The sequence below is a fragment of the Mauremys reevesii genome, linkage group 13 (assembly GCF_016161935.1).
Source record: "Mauremys reevesii isolate NIE-2019 linkage group 13, ASM1616193v1, whole genome shotgun sequence".
Taxonomy (NCBI): domain Eukaryota; kingdom Metazoa; phylum Chordata; order Testudines; family Geoemydidae; genus Mauremys; species Mauremys reevesii.
Window position 1 is genome coordinate 17,340,218 of NC_052635.1, and position 26,187 is coordinate 17,366,404.

Consider the following 26,187-nt stretch of genomic DNA (forward strand, 5'->3'; position numbering starts at 1 on the left):
TGCTGAGGTCTCCTTCAAGCTTCTCCAGGGAGTATGAGGGCTGACTGAGTGTGGATGTGGCACAGTGTTCTCTGCCCAGGGCAGAGGCCCCAAAAGGAATATGTCTATGTTCTCTGCCCCTTGATTTCCTTTTTGTTTTTTCCTTGACTGTAGTTGGAGCAGGAGAATCAGGCTTTGTCAAGCAAAGTGAAGGACATGCAGAGAGCAACAACCTCTGTGCAGGAGGAGCTGAGCCTGTCCGAAAGAGCAAATGAGGCGCTCTGTGCAGAGAAAACCCATCTGGAGCAGTTGCTGCAGAAGGCTAAGGAGCTACAGGAGGGACTGCAAGCAGAGTTGGATGTGCTGAGAGATGAGAGAAAAGAGACCCATGAGGTGATGAGTCAGGTGAGAGAGACCCCAGTTGTCCTCCACAGGAATCTGGCAGTACTAGCACTGTGGTGATGAGGCTGGGCGTGGTGCTGCTGGGTTTTAGAACACCCTCAGCACTAAGACATCCAGTGCTGTTGGAAACAAGACAGGGTCAGAGTTCACATGACTCTTGTGTATTTCATACTGGGCATGTCTCAGACTGATGGTGAAGGGTGGAGTTTGTGATGACTCTCCATGTTTTCTTGGGAGTTGAATTGTCCAATGGAGAGTATAGTGCATATAGTGAAGATGGTCACTTTCCACCCCAGGAACCCAAAACACTTCATAAATATTAGTGAGTTCAGACTCACAACCTCCCTGAGAGGGAGGGACACTAGCCCCATGTTACAGGAATCTGAGACTGAAGATTGCACACAGGCCTATGGCAGAGCATGGAATAGGACCCAGTCTTGCCTCTTAACTAGAGAAGCATTCTTCTAGCACTACCACTGCACCTGTCATTGCCCGAAGGAGAACTCACTGGGAAACATTGTATATTGCAATAGGGGCCCATTTCATCCCTGCACCCAATGAATCTGCATTTTCTGATGAAAAATTCCTGACCAGCTCTTGTTAGGGGATTTCCCCATGGGCTGGCTTGAGCAGCTTTGCAATCTCATGACACTAGGGTAGTGAAATGCAAGGTTCTGTACTAGGTCCAAAATGTCAGGAAGCATAAGGAATGGAATAGAAAATATAGAAAATGTAATGCCCTTGTATAAATCAGGAGTCCAGCCTCCACTGGATACTGTATGCAGTACTGGTCACTGCATTTCAAAAGGATATTGCACAATTAGAGGGGGCTCTGAAAGAGATAATGGTGAGAACAGTTAGGGGCCTGGAAAGACTCCTATAAAAAGACCTTGAGAAGATTGGCATTGTTTACATTAGGGAGGAGACATCATAAGAATATATAAAATACTGAATGGTCTAGAGCAGGTGTCCCCAACGCGGTGCCTGCGGGCGCCATGGTGCCCGCGGGGGCATTTAAATGCGCCCGCGTCCTGGCCAGCGGTGAAGCATCCACCGAAATGCCACCGAATTTCGGCGGCGACGCCTCTTGATGACGTCACTTGTCGGCAGCAAGTGACATCATCGAGAGGTGTCACCACCGAAACACCGCAGAAATTCGTCGGCATTTCGGCGGGTGCTCCACCGCTGCCATGGTCCTTCGTCTGGCGCCCGCCAGACGAAAAGGTTGGGGACCATTGGTCTAGAGAAGGGAGATTTAGTCACCCTGACTCCTAACTCAAGAACAAGGGCAGATTCATTGAAGTGAGACAGTGGTAAATTGATAAAAGGAAATGCTTTTTCACACAGCGTGTATTTAGAGTACGGAACTCCATTGCCACAGGATGCCACCACTGAGGCCAAGGACTTAGCAGGGTACAGAGAGGACATTTATATGGGTGACCAAATATTGAGAGTTAGAATAGTAACTACTAAGAAAGGAGATGGAAGGGCTATAAATCTTCTTGCACTGGGGCTGAAGCCAGTCTCTAACAGTTCTGGAGTCCCCTGGGGGATTATCCTACGGGCGGGGATTCACTTTTCTATGGTGTGTCTTGCACCTTTCTCTGAAGCAGCTGGTATTGGTCAGTGTCAGAGATGGGATAGTGGCCTGGATGAACCATTGTTCTGATCCACTCTGGCAATTCTTGTGTTTCTACATATTATTTTGGCCCTGGGAATCCCATGGGCCCTTGCTCCTCACTTCCCCTGCCTGCAGCTCCTGAGAATGATTTATAAATGCCCATGCTTTCTAGAAGAGCCTTCATGCCAAGGGTAGCTGGCCTTAAGCAACCTTTGTTACTCACTCCAAGCTGACCAGGATGATACTGTTGCCTCCTGTCTTGACTTATTAGTTAGCTCCTTCAGGGTACCCTGCCTTGTTTACTTGTCATAACTGAGTGCTTATCTCGTTTCCTGTTATAAATGACTTGTCATTTACACCTTGTCTGTCTCTGCTTACCACTCTCCAGCCACCACCAGGCTTCCTTCACTTATCTTCTGGATCCACTCCTCACTTGTCCTCATCCAGTTCTCCCCTTCCCAACCTCATTCTCACAAATCCTCTTACCTTCTTGCTGTCCTGTCTTCAGCAACATGTCTCCTAGGCCATGCCTTCCTCCTATCCCATCATCATCCTCACCCCGCTAGCTGCAAGCTGAGCCACCTCATTTCATAGAACCATAGAAGATTAGGGTTGGAAGATCCCTCAGTAGGTCATCTAGTCCAACCCCCTGCTCAAAGCGGGACCAACCCCAACTAAATCATCCCATCCAGGGCTTTGTTAAGCCAGGCTTTAAAAATATCTGAGGATGGAGATTCCACCACCTCCCTAGGTAACCAATTCCAGTGCTTCACCACCCTCCTAGTGAAATAGTGCTTCCTAATATCCAACCTAGACCTCCCCCATTGCAATTTGAGACCTTTGCTCCTTGTTCTGTCATTTTCCACCACTGAGAACAGCCGAGCTCCATCCTCTTTGGAACCCTCCTTCAGGAAGTTGAAGGCTGCTATCAAATCCACCCCCCCACTCTTTTTTTCTGCAGACTAAATAACCCCAGTTCCCTCAGCCTCTCCTCTTAAGTCATGTGCCCCGGCCCCCTAATCATTTTTGTGGCCCTCCGCTGGACTCTCTCCAATGTGTCCACATCCTTTCTGTAGTGGGGGACCCAAAACTGGATGCAGTACTCCAGATGTGGCCTCACCAGTGCCAAATAGAGGGGAATAATCACTTCCCTTGATCTGCTGGCAGTGCTCCTACTAATACAGCCCAGTATGCCGTTAGCCTTCTTGGCAACAAGGGCACACTCTTAACTTATATCCGACTTCTCGTTCACTGTAACCCCCAGGTCCTTTTCTGCAGAACTGCTGCTTAGCCAGTCAGTCCCCAGCCTGTAGCAGTGCATGGGATTCTTCCGTCCTAAGTGCAGGACTCTGCACTTGTCCTTGTTGAACCTCATCAGATTTCTTTTTGCCCAATCCTCCAATTTGTCTAGGTCACTCTGGACCCTATCCTTATCCTCCATTATATCTACCTCTACCCCCAGCTTAGTGTCATCTGCAAACTTGCTAAGGGTGCAGTCCATCCCATCAACCAGATCATTAATGAAGATGTTGAAGAAAACTGGCCCCAGGACCGACTGCTGAGACACTCTGCTTGATACTGGCTGCCAACTAGACATCGAGCCATTGATTGCAACCTGTTAAGCCTGACGATCTAGCCAGCTTTCTATCTATCTTTATACTCCATTCATCCAATCCATACTTTTTTAACTTGCTGGCAAGAATACTGTGGAAGACCATATCAAAAGCTTTGCTAAAGTCAAGTCCAACCCCAAACCCTCCCAGTTTCTTTTCTCCCAGGCTGCTTCCTTCACTCTACCACTAACCCTCGACTTCCCAAGGACTGGGTCTCAGGGGAAACTCCTACTCCTCAGTGTACTTTACGCAGCTCTCTGTGGGGCCTCCTCCTAAGCTCGTTGACAGGATTCTTCTAAAGCTTCTTGCAGGCCTTTTGCCTGGAGAGGCCTCGAACTTCTGCTTCTGTCCATGTTGAAAGAGAAACCCAGAGCAAATCTTGATCTCTCTCTCATCATTCCTTTACTGAGGTGAGAGAACCCTTATAAAAAGTCTCATTTCCCAGCATTCTTTGCTGGAAAGCCTACAAGTCCCCAAATTCCATTTATTCTGGGTTTTAACAGAGGTGTAGCCTGCCTTAAAGAACCATCATGCCTGGTTGCAGGTGGAAATGGAGTATCAGATGTACCTGTTTTCAAAATTAACCAATAAACTTTTAGGAAAGGAGGTAACACAACTTTGATTAAGTGGGAGCCCTTCCTCAAGCCCTGAGGAAGAAGAGAAGAGAGAAATTAACAAACGGACAAACACCCCCTAAACTGTCTTTGCTCAAACTTTTCAAAACGTCACCTTCAGGCATACTTCGACCAGGACTCTCAAAAGATTTCAGCTTGAAAGGTGAAAGCTTTGGAAAGTTTAATACAGGATTTTTGCATGGAAACACTGCAGCAGCCTTAGCTATATGTGTTGATAGCTGGAGTTAATGTTAAAATTGTCTAACACACAGGTTAAGGAAAGAGTGTCTGTACTTCTGGGTAGAATGCTTAAATTATCCAAAAGTATAAAGTCTGGTTTAAAAGTCATAAAATACATATAATACATAATCTGTAGTACCCCAAATTAGGGTTAATAAATTCATCAATACAGTTAAAAGTATTAGCATCCAAATATTTGGGTACATCACTTATAAGAGGTTATACTAAGAGTAGATTATGGAAAGCAAATATAGCAATGAGTGTAGATTGTCCCTCAGTAATTGAGAATTTAGGATAAGTTGTCCCTCAGTAAATACAATCCATCACAGAAGTATTTCAGTTACTTTCCTGACTCCACTTCTCAATGGCACTCCAGCTCACCTCTCCTGGTATTGCCAATGTCTGGTGATGTGTTCTAAATAGATGTCCCTCGATTACCTGATGGCGTCTGATACCATGAGTTGCCGCATCAGCTGAGCATAGCACTGATCGATTCCACATTCCTACAACACTCACTCATTACTGGGGCCCCATGCGCCCAGGAACCAGAGCTATAGTACTATCCCAAGCAACCCAATATGGACATAGACATCATTTCCAAATTATCATTTTCAGGCCTGGTTGTCTCCTGGTACATCAGTGCACAGTGACACCATGAAGGGAGATTATCTCAGTCCTTCAGGCCTCTCCTCTGGCTAGCTCAAGAGTGAAGCTGATGAGATCTGGAGAGTGCCTTGGCTAGTAGTAGGAGCTCATTTCCTCCTTTCCCCCCATTTCCAGATGTGTCGCCAGGAGGAGTCATCCAGCACTGACTTGGAGAAAACACGTCTGGAGTCAAGTCGCCGTGGAGATGCATTGGCTAAAGTATCCAGAGAAAAGGAAGCCCTGGTGCGTGAGAAGGCAGCACTGGAGGTGCGACTAGGGGCTGTGGAGCGGGACAGACGTGGCCTTTCAGAGCAGCTGGCAGAGCTCAGGTGAGGTTGGGGAGGTGAGGGCCTTGTACAGCACACAGATATATTTGTTGGATCTAGTTGTAATGTCACTCGGCACTGAGTAGCTGGAATAGCATAGGTCAACTTACCCACATAGTGAAGACATGCCCTGAGAGAGTGCTTTCCATCTGAGGATCACTTTATGTTTTGCAAACAGCCTCACCACCTGTGGGAAATAGGGCCATTTTAATATCCATGTGCCAGGGCCAGGGTTTGCTCAGCTGGACGGCAGCTCAACAGGAGTCACAAGAGAAAACCCGAAGTCCCAGTGAGGATTTATTTTTGGTACAAGCTTAATAAACTGAAGCAGAAGTATCTGCCCATGTCCCTTTCGTGCAACATAGTACTGGGTAAACTCCAAAACAATCCAGTATAATTCTTCGATATTTGGTTCCTCAGCTCTGACAGAGTGAGCTGTCCCTGGGCCATCCTCTTTGGCACGAGCTGTTTGCTTGGATCCAAGTGCTTATCGGGATTGTGGAATGGAGTCTGAGGCTTCAGAGGCTGAGTTTTCTGCAGGCTGCACTCTTCTGTTGATTGAGCAGACACCATTCCCTGATTACAACTCCACAGATTTTGGAGCGGGCACTTCTGGATCCAAGGCTTTGACCTGAGGACAGTCAGAGTCAGTCCCACATCCAACTAAGATGGAGCTAGAGTCTTATTCTGAAGGTGCTGGGAACCCAGAAACCTTCAGGGATCCATTTCTATGTTTGCTTATGTTGGGAATGATGGGGGGTCGTAGGAATGTGCCACAGACAGAGATTCCATTTTCCCTTGGTCCTCTCCGGCCTCTTTTGATTTCTAGTCCTTCCCTGTTTTATGGATCCTTTACTCCTGAGCCTTGCTGACCTGTAGGAACAGGCATCAAGGAGAAATTGTTTGGTCCTCATAGAGGTCTCCCTGTGGGATGGGGGAGCAGGCTGATGCCGGACACAGTGTTGGTATATAGTACTCTAAATACTTTTATTGATTACAATGTAAACCCCACTCACTCCACATTCATACCCTTTTCATACTGCATCAGAGTCTGACAATTAGAACGAAGTCCCGATGGCCAGTTGAGGTCTGCTTTCAGTTATAAGGCCTGGGGAGCCAGCATTGCACACCTCTTCAAAATTAGGGCTCTGGATCGATGTCTGACTCCAAATTGCAGATATCATAGACAACCATTTATAGTCCATTCCGTTGCGTCATCTGTCCTTTACCTTTGCCAAGAAAACAGTCCTGGGCAGGCCACCATAATCTAAGGCATTTCATTTCCCTCAATTTTTGTCCACAGCTCCACAGCTGTAGCGAATACATTGCTGTGACAACACCACTGATGTTATTCCTTTTTCTGCTGATTCTTTATCTTTCCCATGGACACAACAAGTTGTTTTGCACAGAACAGTCCTTGACCATTCGCAGCCTTAAATTCTTGCTTCGGTTGCCAGCACGCAACCCACGTACTCATCTCAAGCATACTTCACACACACTGGGCCCACTGGCCTATAACGTATTACAACGTATTCATATATATGTGTATATATGTGTCACAACATATATGATTATATCCCAACAATATTACGCTATTTTTGCTTCTGCATCAGGATCAAATATCTGAGTGATCCTCTGGTCCAGAGAGAGTTTACTGTTAGTTGCCATGTTGCCATGGAAGAGTATGGTTCTTCTTAAGTATCTGGGCTACCAGAATAATTCAGGGAATGAAGAGCCTATCTTATGAGAGGAGACAAAGGGCTTGGTTTGTTTAGCCTAGCAAAATGAAGGCTGAAAGGGGATCTGATTGTTCTCTATAAATAAATTAGGGGGTAAACACCAGGGAGAGAGAGGAACTGTTTAAACTAAAGGACAGTGTTGGCACAAGAAGAAATGGGTATAAACTGGCCATGAATAGATTTAGGCTGGAAATTAAAAGAAGGTTTCTAGCCATCAGAGGAATGGGGTTCTAGAGCAGTCTTTCAATAGGAGTTGCGGGGGCAAGAAACCCAGTTAATTTTAAGATAGCTCTTGATAAATTTATGGCTGAGATTAGGTGATGTGGTTGCCTTCAATAATAGGGGGCTGGACTCAGGGCCGGCTCTACATATTCGGCCGCCCCAAGCAGTCATGCGCGGGAGACGCCCCGGAGCCCCGGGAGCAGCGGACCTCCCGCTGGCTTGACTGGTGAGGGTCCGCTAGCTGCGGACGGTTAGCTGCCGCAGTCATGCCTGCGGGAGGTCCACCGGAGCCCCGGGACGACCGGACCTGCCGCAGTCATGCCTGCGGGAGGTCCAGCCGAGCCGCGCGACCAGCGAACCGTCCACAGTCATGCCTGCGGCAGGTACGGTCGTCCCGGGGCTCCGGTGGACCTCCCGCAGGTATGACTGCGGCAGGTCCGCTGGCCCAATCTGCCGCCCCTGACAACAACTGCCGCCCCACGCGCGTGCTTGTCACGCTGGGGTCTGGAGCCGGCCCTGGCTGGACTCGATGACTCAGGAGGTCCTTTCCAGCCCTGTGCTCCGATGTGAGAAAAAGGAGTATTGCATCCCATTTTGGGCCCCCCACTACAGAAAGGATGTGGACACATTGGAGAGAGTCCAGTGAAGGGCAACGAAAATGATTAGGGGGCTGGAGCACATGACTTAGGAGGAGAGACTGAGGGAACTGGGATTGTTTAGTCTGCAGAAAAGAAGAGTGAGAAGGGATTTGATAGCAGCCTCCAACTACCTGAAGGGGGGTTCCAAAGAGGATGAAGCTAGGCGGTTCTCAGTGGTAGCAGATGACAGAACAAGGAGCAAAGGTCTCAAGTTGCAGTGGGGGAGGTCTAGGTTGGATATTAGGAAAAACTATTTCAGTGGGAGGGTGGTGAAGCACTGGAATGGGTTACCTAGGGAGATGGTGGAATCTCCGTCCTTAGAGGTTTTTAAGGCCTGGCTTGACAAAGCCCTGGCTGGGATGATTTAGTTGGGGTTGGTCCTGCTTTGAGCAGAGGGTTGGACTAGATGACCCCCTGAGGTCTCTTCCAAGCATAATCTTCTATGATTCTATGAAGAGGAACAGGAGAATCATAGATTCCAGGGCAAGATGGGACCATTGTGATCATCTTGTGACAGGATCCCCAGGGTGCAGCCTGGGATGGTAAGACCATTGTGCCCCCTTAACTCTCCAGCCTGGCCTGTCTCTCACAATGCTTTGCAAGTGACATGTAGCAAACCCTTCCAGGTGCTGTTATCACTCAGCACAATGGCATGTGGAGCCCCACACCCAGCATGATTGCATGAATGCTTCCCGAGCCACTCATGAATCACACAGAGAAAGGCACCAGCCAAATCCCCCCAGCTCCCAGCCTTGTACCTCAGAAATATACCATCTTGCACTGCTCAAGACCCTTTCTTGAGCAATGCAAATTTATTAATTGGTTCACCACTTCATCAATGGAAAGTGGATATACACCAGCCTTTGTAAACCTGAGCAGATTTACCAAACACTTCAGGCAAGCTCATTGGTAAAGGTAAACAGTTAAACAAATGTATTGACTACAAAAGATAGATTTTAAGTGAGAGGCAAAAAGTCAGAGTTAGCTACCAAAGAAAATAAAATATAAGCACGCAATCTAAACTCTCAACCCTATTAGACTGGGCAACATTTAGATTAAGATATCACCCCACTGGAAATTGCAGTTCATAGTACATGGGTTTTCCCCTAGAAATCTGGGCCAGTCTCCTCTGTTGGAGTCTTCAGTCTTCTGAGTGTCCTTGTTGCTTGCAGCATAGGTGGGGGAAGGAGAAAGGCCAAATATGGGGCCACTGTCTTCTGTTTTAGACCTTTAGTCCCATGTGCTTGGAGAAGACAAGACCAGGCATATCTGGTGGGCATTGCTGCGTCCCCAGGCAAGGTTGAACAATTCCCCTTGGTGTGGCCTCATGCAGGTGAGTCATTGCATTGTAGCTCCCTTGCTGGACAGTGGTGGTTGATGGTTGTTTGACACCCGCCCGCATGTTGGTTACTTTCCTTGCTGTTGTCTCAGAGTCTCTAGGGAGATAACATCTGGCCAATTCCCCAATTTATAGCATGTTTTAGTGACAACCATACAACACAATCTCATAACTTCATATGTGCCAATGATATACATATTTAGATAGAACAATGACTTTCAGCAGATCATAATCTTTCTCTTGATACCTCACGTGGCCTGATTTATAGCAATATCACAATTATATATAAGTAAAGAATATGGGGGATACAGGGTGCTCCCCCAAGGTATAGAATTTCACACATCTAGTCCAACTTCCTGTGTAACAAAGGTCATAGAACTTCCCCAAAATAATCCCTAGAGTTTATCTTGTAGAAAAACAAGAGCTAGTTACTGGACCTAGAGAACAAGCTGTTCCATCTTCTGCCTCTCTTGTGAAGTGGTTAGAAATAGTTCTTCATCCCTTCTAGGTGATTTTTAGAGGCTTCCAGAAATGGCTAGGTTATATTGGTGATGCCTTTGACTTCAAAAACTAAACAAGTACATCAGAAAGTTCAAATTTTGTATGGTGATTTTGACTTCTGTGATTTCTTCCCTGAGTCCAGGAGATTGATTTGTGGCTTTTGATGTCAAAGACGTCTATGTTCACACATCCATCATATATCAGTACACAGAAATTCTTGGATTCTGTGTAACAGCAGTTATCCGTCCAGAGCAGTTCTCTGGTATTGACTATGGTCTCCTTACAGCTTTTGATACTCAGAGCTGTTCTTTGTGTATGCATCTGTCAAGGTTCCTTCCCCACTCTGAACTCTAAGGTACAGATATGGGGACCTGCATGAGAACCCCTAAGCTTAATTACCAGCTTAGATCTGGTTTTGCTGCCACCACCCAAATCATTTAAGAATTATTTGGGAAACTCTGTCTCCTTCCCCCTAGAATATCTCCCTCCCAAGTACTATAACCCTTCCCTGGGTAGCCTTGAGAGACTCCTCCACCAATTCCCTGGTGAACACCGATCCAAACCCTTGGATCTTAAAACAAGGAGAAATGAACCATTCCCCCTCCTTTTCTGCCACCAATTCCTGGTGAGTCCAGATCCAACCCCCTTGGATCTTAAAACAAGGAAAAATCAATTAGGTTCTTAAAAAAAGAAGGCTTTTAATTAAAGAAAGAAAGGTAAAAAATCATCTTTGTAAAATCAGGATGGAAAATAACTTTATAGGGTAATCAGATTCAAAGAGCCCAGAGGAACCCCCTCTAGCCTTAGGTTCACAGTTACAGCAAACAGAGGTAAATCCTCTTATCAAAAAGGAACATTTACAAGTTGAGAAAACAAAGATAAACCTAACACGCCTTGCCTGGCTGTTACTTACAAGTTTGAAATATGAGAGACTGGTTCAGAAAGATTTGGAGAGCCTGGATTGATGTCTGGTCCCTCTTAGTCCCAAGAGCGAACAACCCCCAAAACAAAGAGCACACAAACACAAGCCTTTCCCCCACAAAGATTTGAAAGTATCTTGTCCCCTTATTGGTCCTTTGGGTCAGGTGGTCAGCCAGGTTACCTGAGCTTCTTAACCCTTTACAGGTAAAAGGATTTTGGTGTCTCTGGCCAGGAGGGATTTTATAGTATTGTACACAGGAGGGCTGTTACCCTTCCCTTCATAGTTATGACAGTGTCAATGTGGACCCCAAACTAGATGCACTGTGCCCTTGTGCACGGAACCAGATTTTTTTAAGAGCACTGTCAAGTAGAGGCTATGCATGCATCCTGTACTGCCGCATGCTGCTTTATGAGGCTATAAAAGCCAGGGTGTCCACAACCCTCCCACAGTTCCCTCTTACTGCTCCTGGCAGTGAGACAGAACTTAGCAGGTATCAGACACATGGACTTTAGCTCCAGCTAAATTTCTCAAAAAAAAAAAGTCCTTCAAATCTTCTTAGATTCCTCAGAACCATCTTCATTATTTATTTTTGTTCCCTAGTCTGTTCTAGCACTTGTTGAACCAAAAGCTGCCTGCAGACCCTGGTGTCCAGGCCCCCCCATACAAGGTCCCCCTGCATAGGCTCTTAGAATGGGAAATTCAAAACCCACAGGCTTTAAGCCTTGTCTGCCCTGCAATGAGCTAATTCCTCTGAAAGATGGGCCCTGCAGATGCCTATTCTGCTTGAGAAAGTCTCATGTCCCAAGCCAGTGCTCTGTCTGCCTCTTCTCTGCAAGAACTAGCAAGTCAAGGGGTACAAGGCTGAAACTCCATCTTCTGGAGCAATCTATGAGAGTGGCATCTGATCCAGAAAAGCCAAGCTTGAAGACCCTTTGATGGCCAAACCCACATCTTCCAGCACTCCATCTAGCAGGCAGGCAACTCTGAAGATCTCTGCAGAAAAAGAGACACCAAAAGCTGACCTGGCACTGGCATCAGCATTGGCACTAGTACCAACCCTGGCATTGAAGTCATCAATGGCCCCCTCCATGATGATGACACTGGTCACAGATTTGTCAGGGGCAAGGTGGGGGACCCACTTACACCACCTGTAAATGCTAGGCTTGTGGTCCCAGGATGATTTCAAGCGCCACACAAACGTTTTTGAACCGAGAGCCATCAGACTGGCTTAGATAGCATTCCCACCAGTCCTCCAAAATGCCACAGAGTAGGTCCTGATAGACAACACTTTGGCAATTACTGTATAAACAAGCAGAGAGGCACTTGATCATCTCCACTGTGCCGGGAGGTGATTGAGTTCTGGGAGTGGTGTCATCAGCATGGAAATGGACTGCATGGAAGTGGCCCATGAACTTCACTTTACCTGGAATGGTCCCTTGAAATATGTGTTAACTACTTATGATAAACAATGTGTTCCACCATATATATAGCTGTGACACTCTGTGTATAGAATCCAAGACCTGAAGAATAGCTCGGTGTAAGTTCAAAAGCTTGTCTCTCTCATCAACAGAAGTTAGTCCAGTAAAAGATATTATCTCATCCACTGTGTCTCTCTAATATCTGGGGACTGACATGACTACAGCTACACTGCAAGTGCAAGAGAGTCATTATTGCTCTGTATTTATATCCTGTAGATCAGCAAAGGAGATCTTAGAATCCAGCCTGTTCGAGGCTCAGCAGCAGGTGTCTCAGTTGGAGGTCACTAGGGGTCAGTTGGAAATCAAGGTTCAAACAGTCACCCAGGCCAAAGAGGTGATACAAGGTAAGAGGCTGAGAAGCACAGCCCACCGGAGATGCCCCTTCTGTGGATGGGACAGAGGGGCCTCTGGGGAGTGAGAGATGGACATGACCCTTTCCCTGTCTGGGACAGAGAAGGCTCTGGCATGGTGCAGCTGAGCCCTTAATAGCTCAAGGAAGGGAGAAGGGTTCACACTCTTGCCATGTCTCCTCTTCTGCAGGAGAAGTGAAGTGCCTTCGTTGTGAGCTGGAAACAGAGAGATCCACAATGGAGCAGGAGCGGGAGGATATGGCACAGCAGCTCTCACGGACAGAGCAGCAATATCAAGATACCCTTAGCCTTCGTCAAACTGCGTACGAGGAGGAAATGAACAAGCTCCTGCGAGAGCTGGTAGGTGGTAGGATGGCCATTGTCAAAGGGCAAAGGCAGTGGATTTGAATGGTTAAGACCAGGCCATCCCCTGGGCCCATTTTAATGTTTTCATTAATGTTTATTGCTATCCTCAGACACTGTACTGTACACTCCCTGTACAATGTTTGCTACTGCAGCCTTGTATGATTTACTAACAACACCTTGTATGCTGGATTCCATTCCACTGCAAGACAGCTAGGACGTTCCAAAGCTCTAAACTTTGTTTTGTCCCTTTGAGCTGCATGTGCTTTGTGTACAGACTTGCTGCCAGTACATGGCTATGTTCATACAATTATTTTGTGATCACGACTGTGGGGATAACAAAAAATAGAAGGCCACTAAGTACAGTAAGAATGAGAATCTCAATGCCTGTTAATTTCTAATAGGAATTGGGCATCCAGATCCCTCAGACAATTTTGAAAATCCTTTGTTACATAATCTATCCTATAGAGGAAAAATAGAAGTATATCCTGTACAGCAGATATTTGCAGTGGACCATTTTTAAGCAATCCATAGACTATGATGTGTATGCACACAACGTTCATGAAACAATGAACAAATCTGGGAAAACTTTAACTTGTTTGCTTCAAGCAGAAGAGGGTGATGTTCGTGGAATAAATGCTATGAATAATTTGACAGCTGTAAATTAACGTTGCTGTTTAATATGGGTCTGTCAGTCATGGCTGTGTGTACAGCTGGGTATGATGGTGTTCCTAAAGTTTGGTCGGCAGACCTGTGCCGGTCCATATAGCTTCTCCAAGTGGATCCTGGGGCTGCTTGCATCATAGAGGCAATCAAGTGAAACAACACAGTCTCTCAGTATGTGTTGCTCTTCAAGTAGAGCTTCCTCTCATGCCTTTGCTTGTTTGGGCTATTGCCCTGGAGGTGAAGTTTGTTATCAAGCCTCATTCTTTGTTAGGTGTTCAAGGGGAATATAATTGTGAACAATTTTGCAGACAATACCACAGTGGAGGGGAAGAAACACAATGGTGTCAAAGCTGAGCTTCAATGGGACCTGAAGAGATTAGATTGGGGGCAACAGGAAACAAAGGCATGAAGTTCTGACAAAGTGCTGAATTGCTGATTTAACCCAGGCTCTTACTCACATATTGTCCCTAACCCACCTCCCAGCTGAAATCTCAGACCTCTCACCCAAGCTTGATAGTGCTTTCCGCCTGGTCTAGCTGATCCATACCTACTTTGCAGTGAGGACACAGGCTAAACCTCTCAAGTGCAGATAGTCCTCCAGCGCCTTCCCACAATTCTCCCAGTGTTCCCAGGATTGTCAGATTCTCCCACAATTCACTGGGAAAGAATTAGAGCAGCTCGGCTTGGTGCAGCACAGAGAACCATAGGATGTACCGCCAGAAGTCTTAGCATCTCACATGGGTGAATCCATCCACTGTAGACACAGCAACTCTCATATGGCTCTGCAGTGTGACTGCTCACACCTGAATTAGGCCAACCCAGGTACTGATCCCCTGAGTTAACTCTGCCGTACAGACCTGCTCAGAGAGAGGAAATAACTAGGGCCCTACCAAATTCACAGTCCATTTTGGCCAATTTCATGGTTATAGGATTTTAAAAATCATAAATTTCATGATTTCAGATATTTAAATCTGAAATTTCACAGTGTTGTAACCGTAGAGGTCCTGACCCAAAAGGGGGTAGTGGGGACATTGCAAGGTTATTGTAGGGGGGTCATGGTATTGCCACCCTTACTTCTGTGCTGCTGCTGGCCGCAGCACTGCCTTCAGAGTTGGGTGGCTGGAGAGCGGTATCTGCTGGCCGGGAGCCCAGCTCTGAAGACAGCGCCACTGCTAGCAGCAGCATAGAAATAAGGATGGTATGGTATTGTCACCCTTACTTCTGTGCTGCTGCCTTCAGAGCTGGGCCCTCGGCCAGCAGCCACCACTCTCGGACTGCCCGTTGCCACCCTTACTTCTGTGCTGCTGCTGACAGTGCTGCCTTCAGAGCGGGGCACCTGGCCAGCAGCCACTGCTTTCCAGACACCCAGCTCTGAAAGCAGTGCAGAAGTAAGGGTGGCAATACCACGATCCCGCTACGATAATCTTGTAATCCCCGCCCTGCAACCTCCTTTTGGGTTGGGACCCCCAGTTTGAGAAATGCTGGTCTCCCCTGTGAAATCTGTATAGCATAGGGTAGTAGTACACAAAAGACCAGATTTTCACGACCGTGACGCATTTTTCACAACTGTGAATTTGGTAGAAATAACCAACCCAGTGACACACAGGGGAGATGTAAGTAAAGCTGTATCTCAGTGCCTTGGAGGGAGTTTATCATCTCACTTTAACCCTGTCCTAATGTTACTTGTCATGTGATCAAATACGGTCGTTTATTTTTTGTATTGCTGTTTATTTATCCAGTGCTGGAGGAGCAATGCTGTGTGGGATCAAGACTGGGAAATGGAAGGAGAAATTGCTCAGCGTTGACACCCAGGCACAGTAGGGCAGGATGAACTAGACACATAAAACTCTTTACACAGCCCCTGCACCCACAAACAGATGGTGACTTTTCCCAGTAGCTCAGTTACCTGAAATTAGTCAGCAATTTGTGTATGTGAAGAGGGATTTCATGCATGCTGTTTGTGGCTACTGTTGCTTTATGGTTTGCTACTGGTAACATGCTGCATACAGTGGCTAGTTGGGGATGCCTGATCAAGTCACTCCTCTGGTCGAGGCAGCATAATGAGCACATAGCTAGTGACAGTGGCTGGTGGTGGTAGGTGTGAGTACCCTTCCTCCTCAACTCCTTGCTGGGGCCAGGCAGCAGTGGCTGAAAGTGGCTCCTGCAGGTGTGCAAAGGCTCCTTTCTCAGGCTCTTCCCTGCTGCTGCTGCTGCTATTATGTGACCTGCCATGGGGCACCACATCCAACCCCAAGTTCAGGAGGGCTCTGGGACTGGCTCTGCAATCAACTATGTTCAGAAGGCCTGACAGCCAGGGATTGAAATTCTGCCCAGGCTCACAGATTGATATGAACCAGCCACCTGAGGCTCTGGCACATTGCAGCAGGTTGCCCGGGGGGTGTAATAATGCAGAAGTGAGGAGGAGCCTCAGAAGAGCTGCAGGAACCTGTGCTCCTTTCCTGCTGGACTTGGCTGAGGGAGGCCATGGAGTAGCTCCACACTGTCTGGCCCAGCCTAAGTCATGGGGGCGGGTCTCCTCATTCTGTATGCAGTTTACGCTTATTATGCATTAATCAAAATGTTGAATTAAGCTCTGGGATCACAGGAAATAAGAGTAGAAGCAAATACTGGGGATGGTGATGCGGAAAATCCTACAGGAACAGAGGGAGAGAATCCTCACAGGAGGGAGGGTCAGCAGGTGGAGGGAGGTGGGGTGCTGTTTCCCCTCCAAGATCACTAGGAGTCCCCTTGGAAAATAACTGCTTCTGTCCCTGCCCACAGCACTGCCAGCAATGTGTGAGCTGTTGATGCTTCATGTTGGTGGCGGGAACTCTGACCTGGGCCTTTGGCTGGTGCCATAGCTGCAAGCTGTGATATGAGGAGGTAGCCTAAGTCTGAAGAACCTAATGGCTCTTTTTTTGATTGTTAGAAGAGTGAGCAGGAATGGCACCGCGCAGAGCTGAAAGAGATGTGGGAGCTCTCAGCCCAAGAGAAAGCAGAGGCAGAAGGGGCTTATGAGAAGAAGCTGTTGGAGCTGAAGCAGGAGGCTGCTACTATGCAATCTCAGAAAGAAGAGGAGCGAGCTAGGGCTGAAAATGCCAGGCAAGAGGTAAAGGTTTGGGAGGGAAACTTGTGCATTTAACAGCAGACATCTTTTGTCTCCTGGCTGGTGAAGTTTCCCATAACCCAGGTGTCTAGGCAGAAGTAAGAGGCTTCTTGAAGGTGATAAAATATCTTCTCTTTAGCACAGGAAATCAGGATTTACCAACCCAGATCAGGTGATTGCCCATGAAAGTCTGTGTCCTACTTCTGACAGTGATGGATAGTTGATACTGCAAAGGAAGATGAAATGCCCACAGCTGGGCAATTGTGCAATGCAGAGTAGGGAGTGAACTGCCTAAGGCTCCATGTTTGTCACGGAGGCCACGTAAGTCACAGATTCCATGACTTTCCGTGACCTGCGTGACTTCTGCAGCGGCCAGTGAGCCTGGCCTGGGGGCTGCCTGAGCAGCTCGGGCAGCCCCTGGGCCAGGTGCACTGGCTGCTGCTGGGGCAGTCTTGGCCCCTCCCAACCCCCAGCAATAGGAGTTTACCGGGGGTGGGGTCTCCCTGGAAGGGCAACTGCAACTCCCCTCCCTCAGCTCCTAGCTCCACCTGCTTCCTCTGCCCATAGGCACCACCTCTGCAGCTCCCATTGGCTGCAGTTCCCAGCCAATGGGAGCTGTAGAACCGGGGCTTGGGGCAGAGCAGAGGCAGCACATGGAGCAAGGAGCTGGGGTCCCTGCTTCCCAGGAGCCGGGTAGGAAGTCTGCCTCAGCCCCACCAACTCCCCTACACTCCCCAGCACCCATGGTGCACCCCCGGGCTATTCCCTTCCGCATCCATGGCCCCCCCAGGGCTGCCCTCCCAAGCCTTCTCCCCTCCCCCCAAGTTTTAGTGAGGCAAATATAATAAAAGTCATGGAAAGGTCACGGGCCATGAAATTTTGTTTCACGGGCCATGAAATTTTGCCTGTGACCTGTCCATGACTTTTACTAAAAATACCCTTGACTAAAACATAGCCTTACTTATGCCCAAAGGAGCAGATATGAGGGCCCTTTCATTTATCTTTGCTACATGCATTAATAGTGCATGAGGGATTTGTACTTCACTCACCTTTATTCTGTTCTAGGATGGGGACTCCTGGCTTCTCGGAATGAGCTGTCTGCAGAAAAAAGTTCAGCTCAGGTGTCTGGGGGGAGAAGTCAACAGAGCAATTTTCATACTTTCACTGTAGCAGGGAGCCTGATGTTATATGAGCCATTGTAACATGAGGCAACTCCTTCACCAGGCTGCGCCCAATTCTCCTGTCATTATAACAGGGTTTTTTTTCTCAGTTTATCTTCCAATTAAAGTCACTAAACTCTGGGTTAGGCCCTCTAAGGTATGTCCCAGTGCCAGCTAGGGTGACCAGATGACAAGAACAAAATATCGGGACACATAGGCGGGGCAGGGCCCAAGCAACAACAAAAAAAAAAGCCAGAGTGCCCCAAGCCAAAATATCGGGACAAATGGCGTCCTGACCATACATCCGTCGGGACACGGGGCAAACAACTGAATATCGGGACAGTCCCGATTTTATCAGGATGTCTGGTCACCCTAGTGCCAGCATTACTGTCCCTGCTCCTTAACCTGCATCCGGAAAACTGCCTCTTGGCCCTAATGTAATGCTCCTGGCAGAGAATATCCCGCATGGAGCCTAGGATAAAGGCAGCCATCTTCCCAATGCCTGACAGGGGCTGCCAGTCCAAAGGTAGCGGGAGCCAGTTTGGAGGTAGAAGTTATGTTCTTCGAGTGATTGCACGTGCCAATTCCACTGTAGGGGTGTGCGTGTTTTGTGCACAGATGTCGGAGATATTCTTCCCTCAGTGGTACCCATCGGGATGGCTTGAATACCCTCTGTTGCCACATGCTGGTATAAGAAGACAGAGCCACCCCCAAATCCCCTCAGGTCCTTCTTATTGTCAGTGATGGTTGTTGGAGAAATTCCAGACTTGTTGATTCAAGTGCTTCTCTCACTCGTTGTATATAGTTATAATTAGTAGTTGTTAGTGCTGGATAGTTAGTTTATAGATAAATTAGTGATAGGTTTCTGGTTTTGCATCCTTTTTGGACCATTTTTTCTCTTTCAGTACTGGTACCAGTAGGATGTCTTGCTTGGAGTTTAAGTTCTGCGGGACCTGCTCAAAACCCATCCCCGCCAGTGACCCCCCCATCCGACCTGTCTGAACTGTTTGGGAGAATCCCACAGTGGTGACAAATGCCACATTTGTTGTGGATTCAAGCCCTGCTCAGAAAAGGACAGAGCGCTGAGACTTAAGTGCTTGCTTATGGAAGCAGCACTTCAACCCTCCCACTGGAGTCATTGCATGGGGAGAGTGCCCTGAGTACTTAAGTGTCAGTACAGCGTACTCCACTGGACATATCTCCGACTCCTTTGCCCCTATCCCTGGTGCCAAAGAAGAGACTCAGACCTTCCTCGGGTTCCACATCTCCTTCTGCTGCATCAGTACTGAGGCGAGACAGAGGTAGGGACTCCATTAAGCACGTGGCAGAGAGAGCCACCTGAGAGGCATCACTTCCTAAGAAGGGTTCATTGCCTCCGGAGGCCGTGCCAAGTTCATCAAGTTTGTCCCCTGAGAGACATCTAAGGAGTCAACAAATTATACCTCTCCCATCCACTCCAGAGGCATATGCAGCCACAAGAGACTTGCTTAGCCTCTCGGTACCGGTTTCACCAGCAGTGAAAACTGTCCAGCCAGTCCCTGTGCCTGTAGCTCATTCCTCGCCACATCGAGAACCCCCAGTACTGCTGTCCAAACCTCTCAAGCTGATCTTATCGAGAGGAAAACCTCCTATGATTTCCCCGGTACTGCCATCCCCAGGTTTGGGCTACTTCTCACGTAAGAACATAAGAACAGCCATGCTGGGTCACGCAGTATTCAAGATGTTGGCATACCATGCATTTATATAGAGGCATTATGATATTTTCTATCTTGTTATCTATTCTTTTCCTAATGGTTCCTAACATTCTGCTTAACCTTCCTCCCCCACATAGCGGGGAAAATCTATTGTTCTTCTTCGAGTGATTGCTCCTATGCATTCCATGGTGGGTGTGTGCGCGTCGTGCTGCTCCTCTCCTCGAATTTTTTACCTAGCAACTCCGGGCCGGCCGGCGCGCGCTGATGGCGCGCCGCCATGCACCATTATTATATACTCCCTCCCCCGGCCCGCCTCAGTTCCTTCTTCCCGCCCGCCCGTTGCCAGTTGGAGTGTAGTGTGCCCTTACCGCCACAGTGCTAGTGTTTCTCCATATCTAGTGTATATATGTTAGTAGTAGTTAGTTATAGTGTATAGATTTAGTATGTGTATAGTGTATAGTAGTATAGTTTTTAGAGTAGGGAATTGGAAGTTGCTCTTCTTCCGCCCGGCGGCAATGCTTATTAGCACGGGATTCAGATTCTTGCAAGCCGCTTGCCAGCGGCCCATGCGACCCAGACTCCACTCCGCGCTCCCTCGCTGCGCCCGACCCATGCGACCAGACCAGATAAGCTCCTTCGTTGTGTGGCGAAGAGCGGGGCTCGGCTAAAAAAGCGGCTGGCTAAACTAAAAAGTGGCTGGCAGCTCCCTCGCGCGCCGGCGCCAGCTCGCCCAGCGCATCGACGAGCAGCTCGGCGGCCAGCACACGGCAGGCACGAAGCGAGCCGCCGAGCGGCGCTCCGGGCCACTCCTCCCCCTCCCTGGGCACAAGGCGCAAAAAGGCAGGCAAAAAGAAGCACCCAGCGAAACAGCCGGTGGAGGCGTTAGCCAAGCCGGTGTGCGCAGGGCAGGTGCAGCAGCAGCAGGGCCGCCGGCCGGCACGGGCCCGCCACTCCCGGCGCGGTGCCCACCGCCGGCTCGGTGCGCACCCCGCGAGCGAGGGAGGATGCGATCGCGTCGGGAGCTGCGACTGCGTCGCGAGGCGCCCTCGACCTGCGGCGGCTCCTGATCATCACGCGCCCGGCCAGCCGTCGGGCGGCGGCGTCCCATCCCCGGCTGCGGCGACCGATCCCCCCCATCCCGGGCGACCGAGGCGACGCGTCTCAGGATCTGGACTCGATCCGGTCCCTCGCGCCCGGACCGCCGCACCGCCGCCCATCCGCCGCGAACGCTCCGATCGCGTCACCATCGTCAGCGTCTGGCGCACCGCGGCAGGCGGCGGCATCAGGCGCAGGCCGCGGCGGCCGGGGCGCCGGCGCGCGCGCACGCAGCGGTCCGCGACGCAGCGCAGGCAGTCGCGATCAGCGCGGCGCACGCAATCATCCGCGGGCCGCCGTCAAGGCGCGCCGCTGCACCGGTCGATCGCAGTCGGCCCACAGTTCCCGGTCGCCGCTCGCCCCTGAGCTCCCGCTGCGTCCCTGCCCGCGCGCCTCAGCGCGATCCGCCCGCCGCCCCCCGGACCAGCTCCGGCGCTCGCCGCACTCCCCTTCACGGTGCGGGCGAGAGGCGGCGGCCCGGACTGCCCCGACCGCGGCGGCCGCACCGCCGGGCACGCACCGCCGCACCAAGGCCCCTCACCCCGCACCCCCGCCCCGCTGCCTCCCCTGGCCCTCTCCCGGACCACTCTTTACTCTCCTCAGCGCAGTGCGGTCATTCAGAGCCGGTAGACCCACATCAGAGCCAGACCCACCCATAGTATTGCCTGAGGTGGCAGGGGCGGCCAAGGCGAGCAGGCCTCACAGGCCACCCAGAGGCCCGGCAGAGGCGGCCCAGCACCCGGGCCACCTGCCCGCGACACCAGGCCCCACCAGACCCCCGAACCACACGGCCACTGCCCACCCCAGCGCAGGCCGCGCAGGCGGTGGCACCAGAACGAACAACGGTGGGACAACAACAGGAAGAGGTGCTGCCGGCGCCTCGTCCCTCCCTCTCGCCACGCGTGGCAGGGGCGCGCCATCAGAGCCCCGCCATTGACCTCAGGGCGCACTGGAGAGGAGGCAGGAGCGTCGGCAAAGCCAAGGTGAGGAGCCCCAGAAGTCGATGACCCTATTCGGGATGTCCACGGCGAGGCGGCCCCCAACAATGTGGCGCTCCTGCTTATCCGCACCATCCAAAAGAACAATGCCGCTATGCGAAGTCACCTTCCTCGGTCACGCCCGCCGTGCGAATACCTGCGTAAAGACCCACCACCCGCGCCAGCTGGTGGTCTCCTCACCATACACCCCACCTGGTCACGGACCGGGTCGCACGGACATGCCAGTCAGGCCCGGCGCATGCTTAATGGGGCGTAAGATTTTTGGGCGGGAGGTTCTCAACTCGGCGTAGCCAGACCAGATTTCTATTGTCGTTTCCAAGCCCTAATTGGGCCTCGTGCTAGCTATTCGAGCTGACCTCAGAGATGATTCGCCGCCCGGCCGCGCTGCTGGAGCTGGGCAAACTCAATTCGAGCGCGGTTGCGGACTGAGAGCCGGACTCAACCTTAGGCTGCAGAAAGAGGCCGGTGGCGCCGATGCGCAGGGCGGTGCGCCGCGTGCGTGGCCCTGGTCCTCCCACCTCCCACCGTGGCAACCTACCTCCCCTCCTCCCGACATCCCGTCAGAACCTTCCAGGAGATTCTTGAGAATTCAGACGGGAGGGCGGCGGAGACGTTGGCCTGGCGGCCGCTGCCATGCAGGAGCCCATGCCAGGGCGGAGTCTGGGCATGCTTCACCCACCCCAGGCCTCGCCCGCCATGCAGCCGCCCCCACCCCAGCCCCCCTCCCGACCGCGCCGGCCCCGCCGCGCAACCCGCCTCAGAGCTCCAGGCTCCCGGGCCGCGCAAGGGCCGCGCCTTCCGACCTCGAGCGCGTTTCCACCAGGCTCCGGAGCCACCTCCTCCACTTCCTTTGATGGGCTTTTCCTTTTGCCTTTCACTCCCATTCCCCATCCCTTTTCTGGTCCTCTTCCACTTCTCCAGCCCACCGCTCCATCGTCCAGCTTCACAGCTGGCCCACCACCTCCCTCCCCTCCAGCTCTTCAGGGACACCCCATTTCCCCCCTCTCCCCTCCCCTCTCCCCTTCTGCCTCTCACTCCCTCGGGTCTCTGAGGTGCCTCCAGTCTCTGAGGGGGAGATTCTCAGATATTTCTCATCTACATCCTCCATTCGAGGGTCATCCAGCGGGAGACAATTCCTTTCTCATATACTCTGAGACCTCATTGCAGGCCAAGCTCACCTCGACTTAGACACTTCCTGGGATCCGAGGAGACTGGTGGATCGCCTTCATGAAGGATGCTTAACCTTGGGGCTTTGCTTCTGGTTTCCATGCTTGATTTCATGTTTCACTTCAATTTACCCCCAGGTTGCAACTGCGGCACCTCGCTTCAGGCCCCTTCGCCTCTCCATGTGGCGGTCACTCGCCGCCATCTGGCCGCCGCCGTGGAGTATAAGTGGTGGCGCTCGGTCGTGTGTGGCGTGGTGCTGAATCCGTCGTGCCCCGCGTGCCGCTATCAGTGCGGCGGGCGTGGTCAGCACCAGTTCCGCAGGTTGGTCAGCGCCTCAGCGCCCTCCTGGCCTCCTGCCTCCCCTCAACCTCTCAGTCCCTCATCCTCCGCTCGCCTCCTATCAACGAACCTCTCCGCCTCCTCGCCTCCCCTGCCTCGATCCTCTCCTGCCTCCTGCGCGCGAGCCTCTCTCTCCCTCGTCGACCCTCCTCCTCGATCGCCTGGCTCTCCGCGATGCGCTCGTGCTTCTCTGCCGCGTGCTGCGCGCGCTCCAGGCACTAGCTCACGGTCACGCCGAGACGCTACATCTTCACCATCGCGGCGCTGAGGCTGATATCTTAACGTTCCAGGCGCCACGCTTCAGGCCGGGTCGCGGCCGGCACTCGCTATTCTGGTCGCGGTCCGGTTCCTCTCGGCTCGCGCAGGGTCGCGGGTGGCTGTCCGGTCACCTGCATCGCGCGGGGGGCCCCAGGGCCCCCGGCGCTCCTCACGCCCCTCCTCTGGGGCCCAGGAACCATCCTCCGGGGCTCTGGTGCGGGGGCCTGCAGGCCTCCACTGCAGCGCCTCTCGGTCTTCTTTCGGCCCACCCCTGACCGCTATCTGTCGGCACTTGGGCGGGCGGGGCCGCGCTGGCGGTATCTCTGCGACAACACGGCGGCCGCTCTCACGCATTCACAGGCGGATCTGAACAAACGATCCTCCCTGCGATCCCTCCGCTGTGCATCCCTATCTCTACTGGGCTGACCGCGAGATTTCTCCACACCCGTTCTTCGTTCTTTTCCTCAGCGACAGTGCCCTTCTGAGGTCTCGACAGGTGTCGGCTCTGGCGGACCCACTGATGGTCCCCCGCCCTGATGTGGCTCACCTCTCCTTCGGAGGTGGGATCCCCAAATGAGCCTGTTCGGTCCAGGACCAACAGGCCTTCCACTTCTCCTGGAAGTCGGACTCCCTCGGCTCCGGTCTCCATCCCCGATCTCCCTCATCGCCCCCCACGGGTCCCATCCTCCCCCCCGCCCCCTCCCCATCCGCTCCTCCCGCTCACTCTGTGCCGCCTGGCGCCCTGCTACTCAGTGAGCGAGCTCCGCGGAGCATACTCGCCGTACCCATTGGCCGTCCCTCTCGAGCTCGATCCGGATCGATTCTTCCCCCCCCCTCGACCCGGACCTCTTCCCTCGGCATCTCTCCTTGGTCGTCACCCGAACCTGCAGTGGCCTGCATCTTACAGCCTGTTCTCTGTGGTTGACTGGTCCTTGAGGTTGTTCGGCGACCGAGTTGGGGAAGCGGTGCAGCAGTGGAAGCCTCTGCTCGCAGTACCTCTTCTCGACGAAGTGCTCAGCCGCGCTTTGGGTGCGTCGTGGAGCACCCTGCTGCCGGTTCTCGCGATCCTTTCCTCGACTGCCTCCTCCACTGGTACCTGAAGGGCCTTCGGCTGCTCTCCTGGAGCCAGATTTGTGCACCTGGCGGCACCTGGCGGCTTATAGATGGCCACTGCCCGTTTTAATGTGTTCAAGGTTGCCCCGACCAAGCTGGGAAGCCGACTCTGGTCTCACCCAGCTGCCCGCCCCTACTCCGACCCCCCCTGGCCTGCTCTCTCTCCTCTCCCCTGGCCCCAACACCTTGCCCCCCCTTCGGCCCCTCTGCTCACGCTCACCTTGTCTGCGGCCTTCTTCGCCAGGCCTTCCAGGTGGCATACCGCCCCCCCATCCCGCCCAGCGAGCTCCTCCCATATCCTCGCTCCCCACTCCGGCCTTTCCATGATCTTCCACATCCGGTCCCTCTCCCAAGGTGGATGCGGCCTTCCTTCTTAATCAGGGAGCAGCTCTTCCACCTCTTCCAGGTTCGGGCCGCCTCTCGTTTACAGCGAGCTCCACACCCTCAGCGTCCGTAGGGCTCCACCCTGGGGCCGCTTCGGCCGCCTCGACAAGCGAAGGGTTTCCTCCTCGGTCATTTCCCTTCCTGGGTGACATCCTGCATTCGCGCTCGAAAGGGTGCGGTCTGGTCCAGCACCGACGCATTCGCACTCCTCATGAGGGCGCCGCCTGCTCGCGACGCACGCCTGGCTGCGATGCCACCGCGCCACAGGTCGACCGCCACCTACTCCTTCAGCTGGCACACAGGCCCATCCTACCTATTTTTGGTGCCAGCAGCCACAGACCAGCCAGGTGCAGCCTGCCCCAGGCGGTGCGGCACATTCCAGCCTCACAGTCTCGAGGCGTGGTACAGCCTCCTCACGGCGCTCGCCGAATGACCTCGGTAAGGTATGGGACCTCGTAAGGCTTAACCGACATGGAATGGAATGCATGTGGAATAACTGGAAGAAAGAACCTGTAGTACCTGCCTCTCTTCTTCTTCTGGTCTGAAGGAACTGAGGAACTCTATCCTTCCAGACCACTATCGGCCACAGGCGGAATAGCGGCAGGAGGAAGGAGGCTTACTGCGGTTGGAGGGGGCCGGGCGCCATGTCGGCGCCACTCCAGGGCCGGCAGCTGGGCGCCGAGATGCTAGGCAAAAATGTTCGGTGTAGAACACCAGCGCACACTAATGGACAGCACCTTATTCTGACAGTCAACTTGGCGATCATGTTTTTCATAAACAGACAAGAGAGGTCAAAACAACTCTGTCAGGAGGCAGTTTGCCTCTGGGACTTCTGTATAACCCACTCAGTTCACCTTGAAGCTGTTTACGTTCCGGAAAAACAAAACACATTGGCAGATCAGCTGAGCAGATCCTTCACCGATCAACACGAGTTGGTCGTTATGCTCAGATGTGGCCAGGTCCATGTTCAGACTCTGGAGGACTCCCCAAGTGGATCTATTTGTGACAAGAACCAACAGAAAATGCAATCAATTCTGTTCTCATAGACTCATAGACTTTAAGGTCAGAAGGGACCATTATGATCATCTAGTCTGACCTCCTGCACAATGCAGGCCACATAATCTCACCCATCCACTTCTATAACAAACCCCTAATCTATGTCTGAGTTATTGAAGTCCTCAGATTGTGGTTTGAAGACCTCAAGCTGCAGAGAAT

The 26,187-nt window shown here is 51.6% G+C and overlaps 1 protein-coding gene across 1 annotated transcript in view; it reads left to right on the plus strand.

The window, feature by feature from the left end:
* Positions 1–26,187, plus strand: part of CEP250 (centrosomal protein 250) — a 116,513-nt gene that overhangs the window by 47,702 nt on the left and 42,624 nt on the right. The window contains 5 exon segments of the mRNA XM_039497786.1: positions 154–384; positions 5,250–5,443; positions 12,496–12,623; positions 12,820–12,989; positions 16,588–16,767. Coding sequence (XP_039353720.1) covers positions 154–384; positions 5,250–5,443; positions 12,496–12,623; positions 12,820–12,989; positions 16,588–16,767 — 903 coding nt within the window.